Source organism: Amborella trichopoda, chromosome 11, assembly GCF_054954075.1.
Source record: "Amborella trichopoda isolate Santa Cruz 75 chromosome 11, AtrichopodaSantaCruz75HAP2 v2.0, whole genome shotgun sequence".
Classification (NCBI taxonomy): Eukaryota; Viridiplantae; Streptophyta; class Magnoliopsida; order Amborellales; family Amborellaceae; genus Amborella; species Amborella trichopoda.
In genome coordinates, this window is record NC_142346.1 from 44770128 (window position 1) to 44787676 (window position 17549).

At 35.1% G+C, this 17549-nt stretch overlaps 1 protein-coding gene across 4 annotated transcripts; it reads left to right on the forward strand.

Annotated features, from left to right (window-relative positions):
* The first annotated feature begins 4932 nt into the window (after positions 1-4932).
* Positions 4933-14345, forward strand: RPC14 (RNApolymerase 14 kDa subunit). Of its 4 annotated transcripts, none has more exons than XM_006858462.4 (4): positions 4933-5314; positions 11398-11515; positions 13572-13648; positions 13920-14345. In XM_006858462.4, exons 2-4 carry the CDS (start codon positions 11415-11417, stop codon positions 14114-14116), a joined length of 375 nt encoding a protein of 124 aa, XP_006858524.2. In that variant the 5' UTR covers positions 4933-5314; positions 11398-11414; the 3' UTR covers positions 14117-14345. The 4 variants fall into 4 exon arrangements, with proteins under 4 accessions (XP_006858524.2, XP_011628596.1, XP_020531802.1 ...); XM_011630294.3 differs by having other exon boundaries at positions 11402-11515; XM_020676143.2 differs by having other exon boundaries at positions 5084-5314; positions 11402-11717.
* The last annotated feature ends 3204 nt before the right edge of the window (positions 14346-17549 follow it).

Sequence of the window (17549 nt, forward strand, 5' to 3'; positions counted from 1 at the left end):
TTAGAAATGTTACGATGTTAAAAAACTGTCAATTCGATTATCTTGACTATAGACGTGAAAAAAAATCGGTTTGAAACCTTATAAATGGTGTGTCCTGTAATATATAGATTTTCAAGTCTAAGATATATATATAAGAAAAAATAGAAATCAAGTCTTATAAATAATATATTTTGTAATATATTATTTAGACTGCCAATTTTTAAGCATTCATAAACTTACTAAATCAATGCTATTTTTATTTTTATTTTTTATAATTAGAGATAAAGTAAGTTTTTAGGCTATGATAAAGATTTCTTATTTAAAACAACATGTTTCGACACTATTTAAAGGTGTACCTTATTTTGTTTGGTTAAGGCCTCACCATTATACAAATTATACCCTTGGAAAATTATAAGGACATTATCGTAAATATCTCTCTGATGTTTGAAATTATAAAATAATTACAATTTTCTAACTAGCATATACCTATTATTTCCCTAAATTGGTAATTCCTTAGATCTCTGTCCCTCGAAAGCACCATTTTCTGTTGATACTGTTAGGTTTGTAGCGGTGCAAGAACCACCACGAAAAGGAGGCAATATTTTTGCCAATCTTAAAAAGGAATAAAAGAAAGAAACTAAAAAGTAAAATAAATACATAAAGTGGTCCCAATTAATCTTGACTATTGGATGTGAAATTGGTGAAAGAAATACCTATGTAATTTTTTGTCAGGGAAATACAATTTTTTTAAAATAATAATAATAATAATAATTGTCCCTTATAATTATGGCAACAAGATCACTATCTTTTTACAAAAAAACAAATTCCAAAAATTAAATAACACATCAATAAAGAAAATCTCAACTACTTGATGCCAGTCATACAACCTAATACTGTGCTTGAGAATATAAAATAAAACAACAAACAATCAAAATAAAAAAATACCGGAGATTACCTCAATCGGGTTTTTTACACCCCACACCGAGTCACCACATCCAATGGCGCGGGATCAGCGGTCTAGCTTCAATCTTGAACCAATAAAGTTAATTTCGGCAGAACTAGGTAACTACCATTAAATCTTTACAAAACCCTAACTCAATTATTCCAACCTTTAAATTGGATCATGAGATATTAAATCATGAGAGATAGTAAAGAGATAAAATAAGAGAGTAGAAAGAAAGAGGGGCATGACCCATAGGAAAGAGAAAGAGTTTATGGGAGAGTGAGGTGCATTGAGATAGAGAGAGAGCACCCCTATTTATAGTGAACTTTAATTCTAGGGTTTCCCATAGTTTGTCTCTTTTTTTATATTGAATATGGACAGTTGATCAATGTGACTTATAGGGTGAGATATCCGAGCCATCCATTCCATATATGAGCTATCAACATTATGGAAGGTGCATCAACTATTATCCCCCTTTTCTTAAAACATTTTCCCATCAATATATTTAAATAAATCAAATCCATTAAATATAAGGTGTATACCATAAATTGCATATTTCATCTCATATTTTTCATAAGAATATTTCAATAATATCAAGTCAAGATATTCCTTCAATAATCAAGATAAGATATGGTCAATATTTTCTAATCAACATTTGACCACATGCGACAAGATGTAGTTACCATATTTAACAAACTTGAAGACAAAGCAACAAAATAAGGTATTAAAGGGTGGAACGTGCCACCCATGTATGGCATGTGGGGCCCTACATAATACCCACATGGTGGGCCCATGTGCACTATGGGCCCCATGTATATATATATTTTTATTAAATATTTTAAAATTTAAACAAAATGAATTTTAAAACATTTTAACTTTGTAAATCAATAACTTCATTTTTATAAGTCCGAAAATAAGAAATAAAATATCAAATGACTTATAAAAATTCAAATAATAAATCTAAAATAATTTAACAATAAAATCAACATAATTAAATTAATATGATGGGAAGTGGATCCATATGGTTCAGGAATTCAATTACGGGGTACTCCACCTTCAACTGTGGACTACATACCACACTTGCTTTATCGAACCGACCCAGTGTTTCCCATGACCCGCATTCTAAGCAGGGGCTCATTAACGAGTCATCAAAATCTGGTCGATGAGCCAAGGAGTCGCAATCCCTATATTTGGATTACAGGTCCTCTCATAGAAACAAGTCAAGCTCACCACGACCTGATGCGACCACAGCTCTATGGTGCATAGGGGTATCTCTCGCACATGCATATGCTTCATCCAAAAGTGGATATTTAGCTTTCCCGAATGATTTATCTATATGTATGCCGTGTAATGGAACATGGATGAGGTTTTGGCCTCCGTCTTTGTAGGCGTAGTCACACACGAGAGTTACATAGTCCCTCGGCTCACTCATCTAGGCATAAGTTCCGACCTCATCAAGGGCTAACCCAAAAACACTTATCAGTTTATTTTTTTTATACCTAGGTACTTTGGGTTTTCCAACCGACTGACCTAAATTGTCAAGCATAATTCGTTATCCGCAAATATCATTTTGTTAGTATGGTATTCGATGGACCACACTCCCACTGAATTTATGTTCCACTATAGTAAATGCTTTTCATTACATACTAATAAGGCATTTAAAGGCCACATAAACCCAACAATTGGGTGGTTGCATTATCCATTGACCAAGCTCAAAATTAAAAGTAACTTTTAAAACAAAAATTGTAATACATGAAAGCTATAAAATTTCACATAAGATGATTATAAGTAATTGTGACCCCATATACAATGGTCTTATTGTATACAATCCTAAACGTTGGTAATATTATTATTTTTTTTTCACTTTAGAGAATTTTATTTATATTATGTGGATTAAATTACAAATCAAGGCTCGAGGTAGAAGGTGGGCAGTTGGCTCTTTTTTCTTACTCTTTTTTTTTAGTTCTATTAGGCTTGGCTTGCCCCAAACGAGGCATTGCTCTTAGACCAAGGCATCGTTGGCCTCGTCCAGACTAGGATCAAGCCCACCTCATAGGGACTATGGTCTAGCTTGGACCAGCCTGGGCTAGCCTGAGTCATTGCAGAAGAAGAGTATAAACCCATGTTAAATAGATGAGAAGGACTGTATGGTGGGGCTAGACCACATAATTAACTTACTTCACTTTTTATGTTACGAGTACTTTAAGTTTTAATACGAATTAGTGAGTATCTTTCAAAAAGACATAAAATGGTGAAATCCTCCAAAGCAACAAAGCTATATACCAACAAATGTTAGTTAAATTTTATTGCTTTAATATTTAGAGAATGAATGAAATTTGCATAAATATTTTATATGTTTTTTAGATTTATAAATGTTTTCAAATTTTCATATTTGATGCTAAGATCTAGTTGTTTTGCAAAATAGATTTTATACTATTTTTTTTTCTGGAACACCTCTAGTTCAACACTAAGTGTCTCGGGCACATGAAATGTCGAATTGACTCATAGTAAAAGAGAGGACCCACACAAAATTATCCAACCGGCTTATGGCAAGAAAAAGAAAACCTAGGAGCTAAGTGCTAGACCAACTTCATGCATAATAGAGAACCCAAAAGCTAGTTCGCCTAGGGAGGGATACATACAAGTTAGAATTTCCGCATTGATACAAGTTAGAATTTCCGCATTGAAGTTAGTTTCTTTGAATCTAGGTTTCTTTAGTTCATTCTTTTCCACTCTATTGGGAATTTTTTGAAGGAAAAGCATATAATGAGACCATCTATATAAGGTGGTCACAATTAATTTTGACCATTAGTTACAAAATTAGATGACTGCATCTATTCAGTTGACCAAGCTCAAATTTCAAAATAATTTTTTTTTTTAACTCTGTGACACAACCAAGTTATTAAATTTTACATCCAATGGTTGTAGGTAATTGTGACCTCCTAGTATAAAAGGTAAACGGTCTCATTATATACAATCCATTTTCTTAATATAACAAATGTTATACATATATAAAAAAAATGATCGAATATTCTTTTTACTTTTTGAAAATTTTGAACTATACCTTTTTTTTTTTTTCAAATTTTACAATCATACCTAGTTTTCACTATTTTTTTAATACTCCGAATAACCTTTTGCGAACCTATTAAATCTGCTATAATCCTAAGTTGCTTCCAAAACTCAAATGGGTGCTTAGACACCGTTTAGGCCCTCATTTTTTTTTTTTGGATGAGTAAGTGGGGAGGGTGCCTACCTTTGGTAGGAATTGAGCCTCTTCATTTTTATTCGTTTAGGCCCTCATTTTTTTTTTTGGATGAGCAAGTGGGGAGGGTGCCTACCTTTGGTAGGAATTGAGCTTAAGACGTAGCGTTGCAAATCTTTAAGCACCAACCAATTAAGCTCGGGCTCTTTTTTTATAACTAAAGTAAGGCTCACCTTTAAATAGTGGCAAAACACGTTCTTTCTAATGGTATGAAGATTTATTTTTATATCTAATTATAAAATTTTAAAATTAAAAATAGTACAGATTGAAAGATCAATAAACACATGAAAATTAACGTTCTAGATAATACATTACAAGATACATTATTCTCAAGAACTTGAAATCCTTTTTTCTTATGTCCATACATCTCGAAGTAGATTTGATAAAATCGATGGTTTTTTCAACATCAAAACAACCTCTTCCATTGAATTTTTGTTTTGCGCTTTAATTTGATTATTTAGAGCCTCGCTCTTAATGTAAACTTTTTCCCATCATAAAAGCCTCTAGAGTGTCATTAACTTTATGTAGCTTTGATCGCGTTTCCCCTCCGCACTAATTTTCCCTAATTTGATTCAAGGGTAGAATGGAAACGTTAAAACCCCCGCCTTTCGCTCTTTGCTATTCCATTTTGGTTGGTTTCAAAATTGCCATACGAAACAGTTTTCATATGAAATATACAATTTATACACGTTTAGTTTGTGCGTAAGAAGGATAAAAACTTATCCTATAGAAACAGTTTTACCACTGCAAGGAGCAAATCATGTGAAAAGAAGTCCCTACCCCACAAGGTGGGAAAGTAAGTTCCCGGGGATTGATTACTCGCGAGGAACCAAAATAATATTTACGATTTTACCCGCAACTGCTGAAACCAAAAAACGAAATAGGACGAACCGAAAACCTTGGTCCCTCCATTTCACAAAACCCTAGCCCCTCTCAAAGCCTCCCTCGCCACTCTCTCTCAACCCTCTGCGTTCTCTCTAGACCCACAAGCTTTCATCTTCTTCAAGCGAGGATCTATTTGCAAGCTTTCATCTTCTTCACCGATGCAACTTTCCGAGAAAGCTTGATAACGCTCTCCTGGAGCCCTTCTTCACCGCAAACTGAGGAAAGCTCTAACCCTACGAACTGAGGTAATAAGTTTTGCTAACTGCACTAGAGCAAGTTAGAGAGAGATGTCATTAATGCTGTGAGTTGTTGAATGCTTTCAACCACCGGGAAAATGACTCCCATTTTAATCCCCACCCACATTCGCAATGCCCCTTAAGTTCCCCATCCAACCATTTCTCTCTCTCTAAAAACAAGCAATCTATCTCATTGTTATTTACCTGCAAATTCCTTGCATCTCAGTTTAATCTCTCTCATCTTTGTATACATAATTTTCAGAGCTTGTATGCTTTGTTTTATGCTCTCCTGGTTTCCGGTGAATTAGGGATTGGGATATGGGAAATAGGGCCTGGTGGTCCGGGTCCTTAACTCTAAGGGGTTTGGTTTGTGGCTTAGAGTTTAAGGTTTTAGAGGTTTATCTTTTTAGTGATTTCATTATGGTGTTTTTTTTTGTTTTTTTGCATTAACCTCTTGGTGATTTCAGAGCTGATTTTAGGGATTGCATGCTGATTTTTTAGATAAATCTATTTGAAGTGTATTGGATTTCTTGATGAACTAGGATTCAGTGGTTGTAAAGATTTTGTTTTTTTCTTCCCCCCCCCCCCCCCCCCCTCTTGAATTTTCAAGAAATAAGTTGATATTGCTGGAAAAAAAAATGTAAGAAAATATTAGAGTTCAAATTCATTGCTGCGATTTATATTTTTGGATATTCTGATGCTGTGATTTTTCCATTTTTATTGCTCTATTTTGGATGTAAATTTTGCCACCCATGTTTTCATTTATGCCACTAAATTTATGGATAGATAAATTGATAGATCGAGATACCTGGCTATTTGATTTTTCCCACAGTTTTGGGTAGTTGATTAGGATCAAAATAATGGTTATCGTTCTTTTCCTTCAACTTTTTTTGTTAATGAGATGTTTTATGTATATTTTTCTCTAGCAATAAAGAAACTTCATGACACGATTGGATGAATGGAGTTCCTTTATCTAGTGTGATTTACTAGTCTGCAATCAATGTTTTATGTGCTTTTCTGCATGAGAAGAATTTGGGCCACAATTGTATTCGGCTGATTGGGAATGTTGAATTTAGTTTTTGATGTTCAATTTCCTACCTTACTGCAATTAGTTTGTGGAATGCTGCTGTCATTTCATAAGACGTTGTTCGTGGTAACCTTTTGACATGGATATATATTTAATCTTTTATGGTGTACTGGTGTGGTTGCAATTTCCATTATTGGTTAAATGGATATAAGAACAAATTTAAATCTCGACTGTACATTATGTAAGAAATGAATTAGATGGGGTTGTAGCAAGAAAATCTTATTCAAAATATGCATTTTGTATATCAAATCTATGAAATACATAAAAAATGGTTAAACAGGTAGTTTCCAGCTTTCCCAATCCTAAACGGGTGAAATACTAGCACCACAACTTATCAAACGAGGTTCCCAGCTTTTAGGTTACTGATTTTGACTTTCCCTCCTAGATTTCAGGAAAGTTAGCAGCTGGGATTTTTCTAGGGAAACTGCAAAGGAAGTTATCTAATGCAACCTTTGTGATTTTTGAAGTTGATCATCATGGACCTATTAGGTATATATGCCTCATTATGGACTTCATAGAATGTTCAAAAAGATGGATTCGGGTCGGGCGGGCGCCCAGAGACAAGGTGCCCTCACCAAAATCAACCCCCCCCCCCTTCCCCCCAACAACCCCCAACATCGTTCAAGTGAGAAAAAAATTCAATTAATCACAAAAATAAATCAATCTTTTAACTACAAACATAGAAATATATCGTAAAGGAAAAAAAACGTAAAAGAAAACACACATGATTCATAACAACACATGATTCATAACATAATATGTTGTAGCAAAATAAAATCAAAACCCTCTTTCAAAGATAATAATAGTTTAAAAATATCAAAATCAAATCGATGTTGGTGCAAACCTCGTCTATTGGGTCACCAAAAGTTGTCAAAATCAACTACTATAAGCGCTTAAAATCTACCCACGAACTATTGCTTTCGTTTTGGAAAGAAATCGAAAGAATAAAAAATTTATCGATCTTTTGATAAATCACAAGAGTGGTTTTTGGGGGTTTTTCTGACGCTAAAGGCCACAAATTTTCTATTGGGGGTTTAGAATACCCCCTAAAACTCTTTTCTCCTCCTTTTAAGGGGGGAAAATTGCTTTTTTTACCCTCATCGAGGGTTGTTTTTCTGCCCGCCCAGAAGTTGTCATGGGGCGGTGCCTAAGCGGGCGCCTAGGTGGCGTTTTGACCGCTTAGGCGAGCGCCCAAAAGTAGGGCGCATAATGACCCCGCCCAGACTGTGTCTAGGTGCTTTTTTAATTGTTTCGCCTAGGCGGTTGGGCGGCCGAATTTTCGAACATTGTTCATAGCCATGTGATGGACTTTCATGGACATAATAGGTCTTTGAAGCCTTAGGCACCCATTTGGGTGCCTTGTTGAGTACCCAAATGAGTGTTTGGGACCGTCATGTACCTAATAGGTCTACGAAGGTTATTCTGGATATTAAAAATAAAATTATGAAAAAATAGGTGTGGCAGTAAATTCCAAAAAATATTGTTAATTTTTAAATAATTGGGGTATATTTTTATAACAGAAAGTAGTATATGAGCCGGGGGATGCATTTCTACATTTCCGTCCCCAAGGTATCAAACATCCGTCTAAGATGGATATAAAGTTGTGGTCCCTCCTAAAAGAATAAAATCTAACGGTTCAAAATATTTGTCCCCAAATTTATCTTTTTAGCTTTTAAATTTTTTCTACCGATTAATGATCTCCATGTTAGATACTATACATAACCAAAAAATTAGGTTTAAATTCCATCCAAAAAATATATCAAAAAGAGGGGCTGCACATATGAATCATAGGGACTCATAGAAACGTTATAATGTCCTTTCTAAAGAATTAAAAAAGGGTGTCGTTGCTTGCAACTTTAAACAATCAAAGTAAGGTGTGCCTACAAATTTTATCATTAGATGTAATATTTGGTGTAAAAAATTCTTGGGATGGTGACAATGGTTTAAAAATCTAGTTCATCTTTAATTATAAAATTTTAAACTCCAAAAATGGTTAAAATCAAATGGATCTATAAACACATGAAAATCTTGAAAATGGACGGTCCAAATAATGTGTTGCAAGATGTACTATTGTTAGGAGTATATATATATATATATATATATATATATATATATATATATATATATATATATATTATTTCCATGCAGCTTCGATGTCAAGATGACCAATTAGAGGGTTTACCAACATCAAAACAATATTTTTCGATGATTTTTTAAGTTTGTACCTAATTCTACCGTTTAAGGTTGCAACCTTATATAAACTTCTTCCATTAAAAGATATTCTACTGTTTTTTCTTTGTACATTTTCAGTTTTCCTTTTTTATTTCCCGTCGAATTAATCCATCCGGATTAGTTCACTGTAGGACGGTCTCGACTCGGTTTGTGGTTTTAAAGGGCGCCCTAAACTCCGAATTGTTAAACCCTTACTTCAGACCAGTTTTGCACAACTAATTCCATGAGCATGCTCAAATTTCAATTTCTCAGAGAAACCCTAATCTAATCCACGCTTGTCTGCGAGACTAGTTCGTCAAACCTTGATTTAATAAAGAATACCCTTATAAAATCCAAGCATGACACTATTGTTGTGTCAAAATTGGACTATAAATCAGAGGTCATTAGTTAAAAAAAAGAATGCCTTTGATTCCTCTTCAGACACTCCATTGAAGCTTCCCATCAGGCTAAACTGTTCATTCGACAACAGGTGAGCCTTTTTTTCACTTTCACCAAAGTTTCCCTTCCGCATAGCTCTCTCTCTGTGTTTCTCTCTCTAGTGGAGCTAGTGGACAAGGTTAAGTTCAAAAACGCAAAATCTTATCTTATAGATTTTGTTTCAACTTCTAATGATTTTCTCTCTTTTAATTGTCTTTGCTCTTTCCTAATATTTTTTTCTCTTTTAACTGTCGCTCGCTCTCAGTTTCTAGAGTACTTCCCTGACTATTTATGTATTGTAAGCTTAGGTCGCTAATCCAGGAAAATGTAGAGATTGGGTTAGATGTCGCACATAGAATTAGAGCTGGGTGGGCGAAGTGGAGATGTGCTACCGGAAGTTTATGCAATCGCCACATACCAATGAAGCTAACTGGCCATTCTATAGGGCAACTGTGAGACCAACTTTACTCTATGGGGCAGAATGTTGGGTGGTCAAAAAACAATATACCTATAGAATGAGTGTAGTGGAGATGAGGATGTTGAGATGGATGAGGGGAAGACAACAAGGGATTGAATCCAAAATGAATACATTTGGGAAAATTTAGGTGTGCACCAATAGGCGATAAGATGAAAGAGAGTAGACTTTGGTGGGATGGCCATGTGTGGCGCAGACCCAACACAACACCTGTTAGGAAATGCGAGGTAGTTCAAGTGGAAAGCTAAAGAAGGGCAATGGATAGGCTCAAAAGGACATGGTTGGAAGTAGTAAAAAAAGATATAGGGATTTATGGCCTCACTGAGGGTATGACCCTTAATAGAGCAGAATGGCGGAACATGATTCGTGTGACCGACCCCAATTAGTTGTTTAAAGGCATTCACAATGATAATGATGATGATCAAGCTTTGGATTGTTGTTAGATTTAGGATTTGAGGGCCTTATGTTCAATTATAGTTGCTTTATTCTACAGTAACCATGACACCTACTGCATCTTTGATGTACCATATATGCAGTGTATAGTAATTTCCTAGTCTTCGGATCCTTATTATTTGTATATGCATTTTCCTCAAATCAATAATTTCAGTTTCTTTTCCAAATTATCATCTGTTTCTTATTTGGAGTGCTCCATGCATAACTTAAATTTATGGAATTAGAAGTGTGCGCCATCCTATGAGTTGTTTGTGCTATAATCATCTATGGATGTGACATTTGTATGCAACAATTTGTAATTTGTACTACATTTTTAATTTGTGAATGTTGTTTCTCCACTATTATTTTGCAAATCACACCAACTCTTGTTAAAAATGTGAAAAGTAGATCTTTCTAATTTTTTTTTGCATTTTTCTCTATTTTTTCATGCTACAGGTTTAAATCTGAACATCTCTTGCATATTGCAATTTTCAAAATCATATCGGTGTGTTAGAATTTGTGTTAACTAGTTATACAATGAGTGCATTATGTATAAATTCGTGTTTTTTCTTCATCCACACTATAGATTTTAGTTTATGAACTTGCTTCCTTCCATGTTACATTTTTAAAAATTACAAGTATTGTAACAACATTTTTTAGCAACTGAGTGAAAAAAGATTGGGCATGGGTTGCATCAGGGCCATTCTTACCTTATCACTGTTATGACAAAAATAGAAGGGAAAGTGAACCAATGGACTATGAAATCACACCTTGATCAATAGGGCCATTACTATCGTTAGAATGATGAGCGGTAATGGAGAGAGTGGGGGTCTTGTCCACTCTCTCTCTCTCTCATTTCAAGGGACAGTGATGGCACAATATTCTGTGTGTGTGTGTGTGTTATTTCAAGGAACAGTGATGGCGCAATAAACACTCTCTCCCTTATTCTCTCTCTCTTTCTATCTCTCTCTCTTTGGGTGTGTGTGCACACGCGCACGTTCGTGTGTGTGTTTCTTCAAGGAACAGAGATGGTGCAATAAACTCTCTCTCCCTCTGTGTTATTTCAAGGGACAGTGGTGGTGCAATAAGCTCTGTGTGTGTGTTTCTTCAAGGAACAGAGATGGTGCAATAAACTCTCTCTCCCTCTGTGTTATTTCAAGGGACAGTGGTGGTGCAATAAGCTCTGTGTGTGTGTGTGTGTGTGTGTTATTTCAATGGACAGCAATCGCACAGTGAACTCTGGTTTTTACATAGTCCATTAGATTGTAGTATAGTTTCCCACAAATAGAACACTGAATTCTAGTCTTATGTAGTAGAATCTTTCTCTTGAAACAACATTTCTGCCATTGGTATTCAGATGGGTTAACCCATGATCTTCATTTGGGCTTTGTTGGTTTACCATTGTTTGAAATTAGCCTGATACTTTTTCCACTTCTATGTCTTTGCAAGCCAGAACAGTTGTCATAATGGAATCAGGGTCCCTTGAAAGCCCGAACTCTTCTACATTTTCACTGACCGATGAGGATCACACCCTTGGAAATGCAGTTAGATTTGTCTTAAATCAGGAGTGAGTACTCATAATTTTGTTTCTATGTACTTAGTTAATCCAATGGACTATGGAACCATACTGCAATGGCTCACCACCATCTGTTGAAAGGAATGGCGATGAAGGGAGTGGGTCCTGTTCCAGGATCGTATCCTGTTGTGGTGGTTCGCATCTTCTTTGCATCACTGTCTGTCACTTCAATGGATGGTGATGGCCCCAATGGGTATGGTTTTTCCATAGTTCATTTTGTTATAGTATGATATTGTTCTACTTATTGTTCTAACACAATTTTCATTTCTCATTGAATTGGTTGTTCTGTTTCATATTGTTAGCCTTTGCTGTGATCTACTTATTTGTTGTGAATTGTAGAAAATCATAGCTCTATATTTGGATCCATGTTTTGCTCAACCAATCTCAATCATTGGAAAAGCCATCTATTGTTTGTATCATCATCATCATCATCATCCTAGCCTCTTTCCAATTAATTAACGGCTACACGAATACTGATATGTCATTCTGCTCTATTAAAGGCCAGCCCTCAGTGAGGCCACAAGTCTCCATATCTTTCCTAATTACTTCCAACTTATGTCATTTTGGGTCTATCTCTTGCCCTTTTAAGTCCTTCCACTTGAACTAACTTGCACTTCCTAAGAACCGAAGAAGAATGGTCTATTTAAGATGCAACTCTATCTTTCTATATATATATATATATATATATATATATATATATATATCTATATGTATATGTATATATATATAGAAGATCTCCTAGTCATCCTTTTTAAGAGAAGATATCTCAAATGTCAAGATTAGTTGTTCTAATCTCTGTCGCTGTCTGTGTGTGTGTGTGGATGGATGGGTGTTGTTTGTGGAATTTATAAGAATCCATCACCGTCACTAATGCTTCACTTCCTTCTTGGGAGCGGAGTCTCCCCTTTGCCACTGATCTGCTGATCACCCGTCTTTGCACACATTCTTCACCGTCCCTGCCTAGAGTCTTTGATGACATAGATCGCAGCATCTATAGTAAGGAAACTACATCCTAACGAGTTCCAAGCACAGCCTATTCTTGTTCCAACCTAAGAAAAAGGGGCTGAGATTCATGTGCATCTTAGTTTGCCCGAAAGGAGAAGTCGGACAGGAGATATTAGACGCACACAGCTGACAAAAAACCACACGTTATGGAACTCTCAAGGAGCACCAGAACAATTCAAGGGAACACTTAAAGAACATGACGAATAATGCCTTTTCTAACCTAAATGATATGAGAGAGAGAGATGCGAATTAGATGTGAATTATACTTAAAGCCTCAGAAATGCAAGGGTCTTCTTTTACTCCATTTCTTCCCCTTGTATGATTTCTTTATTTTCTCTTTCATTTCTATTGTAATTTTGTGTGGCATTCTAATTTGGTGTTATTTTCGTCTTAAGAGAAGATATCTCAATTGTCAAGATCATTCATTCTGATCCATTTTGGTCTGTGTGTGTGTGTGCGTGCGTGTATGTGTGTGTGGGTGGATGTTTGTGGAGTTGATTAGAACCACCACCGTCACTAATGCTTCACTTTCTCCTTGGGAAAGGAGTCTCTCCATTGCCACTGATCTGCTGAACACCCCTCTCCGCTCACATTCTTCAACATCCCAGCCTAGAGTCCTTGATGACATAGATCACCCAATATATAGTAAGGAAACTACATCATAACGAGTTCCAAGCACAACCTATTCTTGTTCCAACCTAAGAAAAAGGGGTTGGGGTTCATGTGCATCTTAGTTTGCACAAAAGGAGAAGTCATACAGGAGATACTAGATGCACACTGTTGACAAAAAACCGTACTATATGGAACTCTCAAGGAGCACCAGAAAAATTCAAGGGAACACTGAAAGAACATGATGATGATAAGTGATGAGAGAGAGAGAGAGAGAGAGAGAGAGAGAGAGAGAGCTGTGAATTATGACTAAAGCCTCAGAAATACAAGGGTGTTCTTTTACTCGATTTCTTCCCCATGTAGGGTTTCTTTCTTTTCTCCTTTCATTTCTATTGCAATTTTGTGCTGCATTCTAATTTTGTGTTCTTTCCAGTCCAAGGACATCATTTTGTGGATACAGCATTCCCCATCCATCTGAAAATCGTGTGAATATACGAGTTCAAACAACTGGTATGGCTGTTTTCTCTCCCTCTGTTATTTTTTATTGGCAAATCAATTTTTGGTCATGTTGATCATTTAATTTTGCTTTTTCTTGCTTTCCAGTTGGTTTAATATTTTGGTTACTTGGTAATCTTTGGTTTCTTCCCATCTTTCCATATATTGTTCCGTGCTGCTATTTTTTTTATTGGTGATTGTTTCTATTGACACAGAAAAGAACAAATACACAAAAGGTTAATGTTGCTCTGGTTTTAAAGTTTCTCTCTCATGGACACTATGATAGGTGACCCTGCTAAAGATGTGTTCAAAGATGCTCTCCAGGATCTGATGTCCATGTGCCAACATGTGAGGGGCACATTTGATAAGGCAGTTATTGACTTCAAGAAGAAAGGCGCAAAAGGAGGCAGACAGAGAAATACGAAGGGGGGAGACAGAGAAAAAGTGGTGCGCAAAGCTGTTGGAGACATGAACATTGACTGAGAATTGATAGGACCAGTGTTCTAGAAACTGGATTAGCCTATTGAACCAGCTGCCGGCTATTTTTTGGCTTCCCCATGTTATACTGTGCTCTGCGGGAGTACACTGTATGCACGATTTTGTCCTTTCCCATGTTTTCGATAGCTATATGATCTTAACATGAAAAGTACTGCTTGGGAGCACACTGTAAATGCTCTTTGGTCTTTTCAGATGAAAAGTATTGTTTCTTCGATATTCTGTTTTGGGGTTTTGGGTTTCATTGATTCTGGTTATGGACATGGATATAGGTGTTATGTACACAAGCGTCAAAATGCTAACTTTAAAATTGGTTTTTTGGGCACAACGCGCTCCTATATCAAGGGTTGTGCAATTTAAGTGGAATTAGGTGTTTATACTAGCAATTTTTTTCAACAAAAAGTAGCCAAAATTTCGAAGTTATAATGTCAAGATTCTTCATCCTGTTACTGGAAATGGCTTTTAATTTGCAGCATTTAACGTTCTAAGTGGCTGTTCTTTTAAGATATCTACCGTTTATAAGGTAACATTTGATGCAAAGGCCAATGTTTTTTACCACATAACAGGTGTTAAATAATGGTGAAAAGCACGTATTTTTCAAGACCCAAAGGCAATTGATTTTTTGGGTTTGTTTTCTGGGTGAGTCATAGGGAGAGGGCCCTCACCCTCAGCAGGAATTGAGCCTAGTACGTAGCGATGCAAATCCTCATGCACTAACCAGTTAAGCCGATGCAAATCCTCATGCACTAACCAGTTAAGCCGATGCAAATCCTCATGCACTAACCAGTTAAGCCGAGGCTGTTTTCTTACCCTAGGCCATTTTTAACATGGGGAAGTGTATTTTCATAGATTTGTAGATATTGATTTCTTTACGCATGCCACTCTTTTCTTACCCTAGGCCATTTTTAACATGGGGAAGTGTATTTTCATAGATTTGTGGATATTGATTTTTTACGTATGCCATTATCAGTTCTCTCATTGATGTCAACGGTGGAGATTATCAAGTCTTCGACGGATTTTCAAGACTAGATTTACTCAATGGAGTTTATCCTTGACCTTTTTATTTTTAGCCAGAGAAGTGGTTTTTCCTTTTAATGGCTTTTCGGTAAAACAAGGTTAATGTGGTGTCTTGCTTAGAGAAACCTAAATGCTTGTAATTGTAACAGGAGTGATTAAGCAAATTTTATGAAATGGTTCAGTAAAATGAATGGGTTTCTTATTTTCATATTTGCAAATCTTTGGAGTTTATTCTTATGTAACGAAAAAAGATTATGAAAATTATAGATACGCCTTCAAATTGGACTTTCTAGGTTTTGCCCCCACTTTACAAATATTTTGATACCCCGCTGTTAATCCAAACATTGTTTATTTGCATCCATCTCCAAGCAAATGAGTAGATTTTTTTTTTTTAATCAAAATACTCTCATTTTAACTCACATTTTCCACTCTCTTTAAGCAAGAGTCTAGTACAACTTCAATAGAATCTGGTGCCGGATCCGCACAATTTCAATATGAGCCGGTCCGACGCATTTTGTGTCAAACTGGTAGAGTTTGATATTATAAGTTGATTAGACACATTTTGTGTGGACCGACATAAACCACTTTGGCACAAACCAGTCCGACATATTTTTTGGCCATATTGGCACATGTTATGCCTCGCTTTTTGGAAAAGTTCATTAAAACAGGGGGTATTTTGGTTTGAAAAAGTTAACATTTTTGTTTTCCTTTATTAAAAAATGGAAAAGAAGAAAAGAAGAAAAGAAGAAAAAGAATAGGAAAAAATAATTATTTTCAAAAGAAAAGAAAAGAAAAGAAGATGACCAAAATGTTAAGTGATAGGTGCATTTTGATAAATTTCCAAAAGCTAAATAGAAAGATGGCTAGAATGGATGTGTTCTTCACATAATTACAAATCTGTATTTTTTTGTTTTCATTTGTTAAAAAATGGAAAAATAGAAAAGAAGAGGAGAAAAAAATGATTATTTAAAAAAAATTAAGAAAATGAAATGTTAAATAGTTGATAGGTGCATTTTGATAAATTTCCGAAAGCTAAATAGAAAGATGGCTTGAATGGATGTGTTCTTCACATGATTGCAAATCTGTATTGGCAACAAAAAAGGTTAATTGACCCATCTTTTTAAAATAAAAGTGGTACCAGGATAGCCGCCATGTTTGTATTTCCAAAATTAAAGATTGCGAGTTTATTTGCAAAAAAATAAAAAATAACAAAATAAAACAAATATTGCAAACACTCTTGTAAATAAATTAGAATGGGTGAATTCTTTTCATATTTGCAATACTACAAATTACAAATAGTGATTCTTTATCTATTCTTTGTCCAATGTATTTATTTTTGTCCAATGTATTGCAAAAACTCTCTGATTGATCATCTCGACATTGAGATGTATGAATATGAAAAAAATAAAATAAAATAAAATAAAATTGAGTCCTAGAAATAATGCATTTTGCAACATATTATCTGGACCGTCCATTTTCAATATTTTTATATGTTTCTAGATCTACTAGAATTTAACCAGTTTTGAAGTTTGAAATTTATAATCAGATATGAAAATAGATTTTCAGATGATTCTAAAGCATTCTTATACCAAATTACATGCTATGATAAAATTAGGAGGTGCACCTTAAATGAATTATTTAAGGTTGCAACCTTATAGAAACCACACGATTTCGCCCAAAATTAATAAAATTAGGACGTGACCTTAAATGAATTGTTTAAGGTTGCAACCTTATAGAAACCACACGATTTCGCCCAAACTTGCATAAAAGCCAAATTAATAAAATTAGGAGGTGCACCTTAAATGAATTGTTTAAGGTTGCATCCTTATAGAAAAAACCACACGATTTCGCCCACAATTGCATAAAAGTCAAATTAATAAAATTAGGAGGTGCTCCTTAAATGAATTGTTTAAAGTTACAACATTATAGAAACCACACGATTTCGCCCAAAATTACACAAAAGCCAAATTAATAAAATTAAGAGGTGCACCATAAATGAATTTTTTAAGATTGCAAGCTTATAAAAACGACAGAATTTTGCCCAAAATGGCATAAAAGCCAAATTAATAAAGTAAGTTGCAACCTTATAAAAACCACACGATTTCGCCCACATTAAAGCCAATTTAATAAAGCATAAAAGCCAAATTAATAAAATTAGGAGGTGCACTTTAAATGAATGGTAAGGTTGCAACCTTATAAAAACCACACGATTTCGACCAAAATGGCATAAAAGCCAAATTAATAAATTAGGTGCACCTTAAACGAATTGTTTACGGTTGCAACTCTATAAAGAAACCACACGATTCCGCCCTAAAAAATGGATCCTATAAAAGAAACCACACGATTCCGCCCTAAAAAATGGATCCTATAAAAGAAACCACACGATTCCGCCCTAAAAATTGGA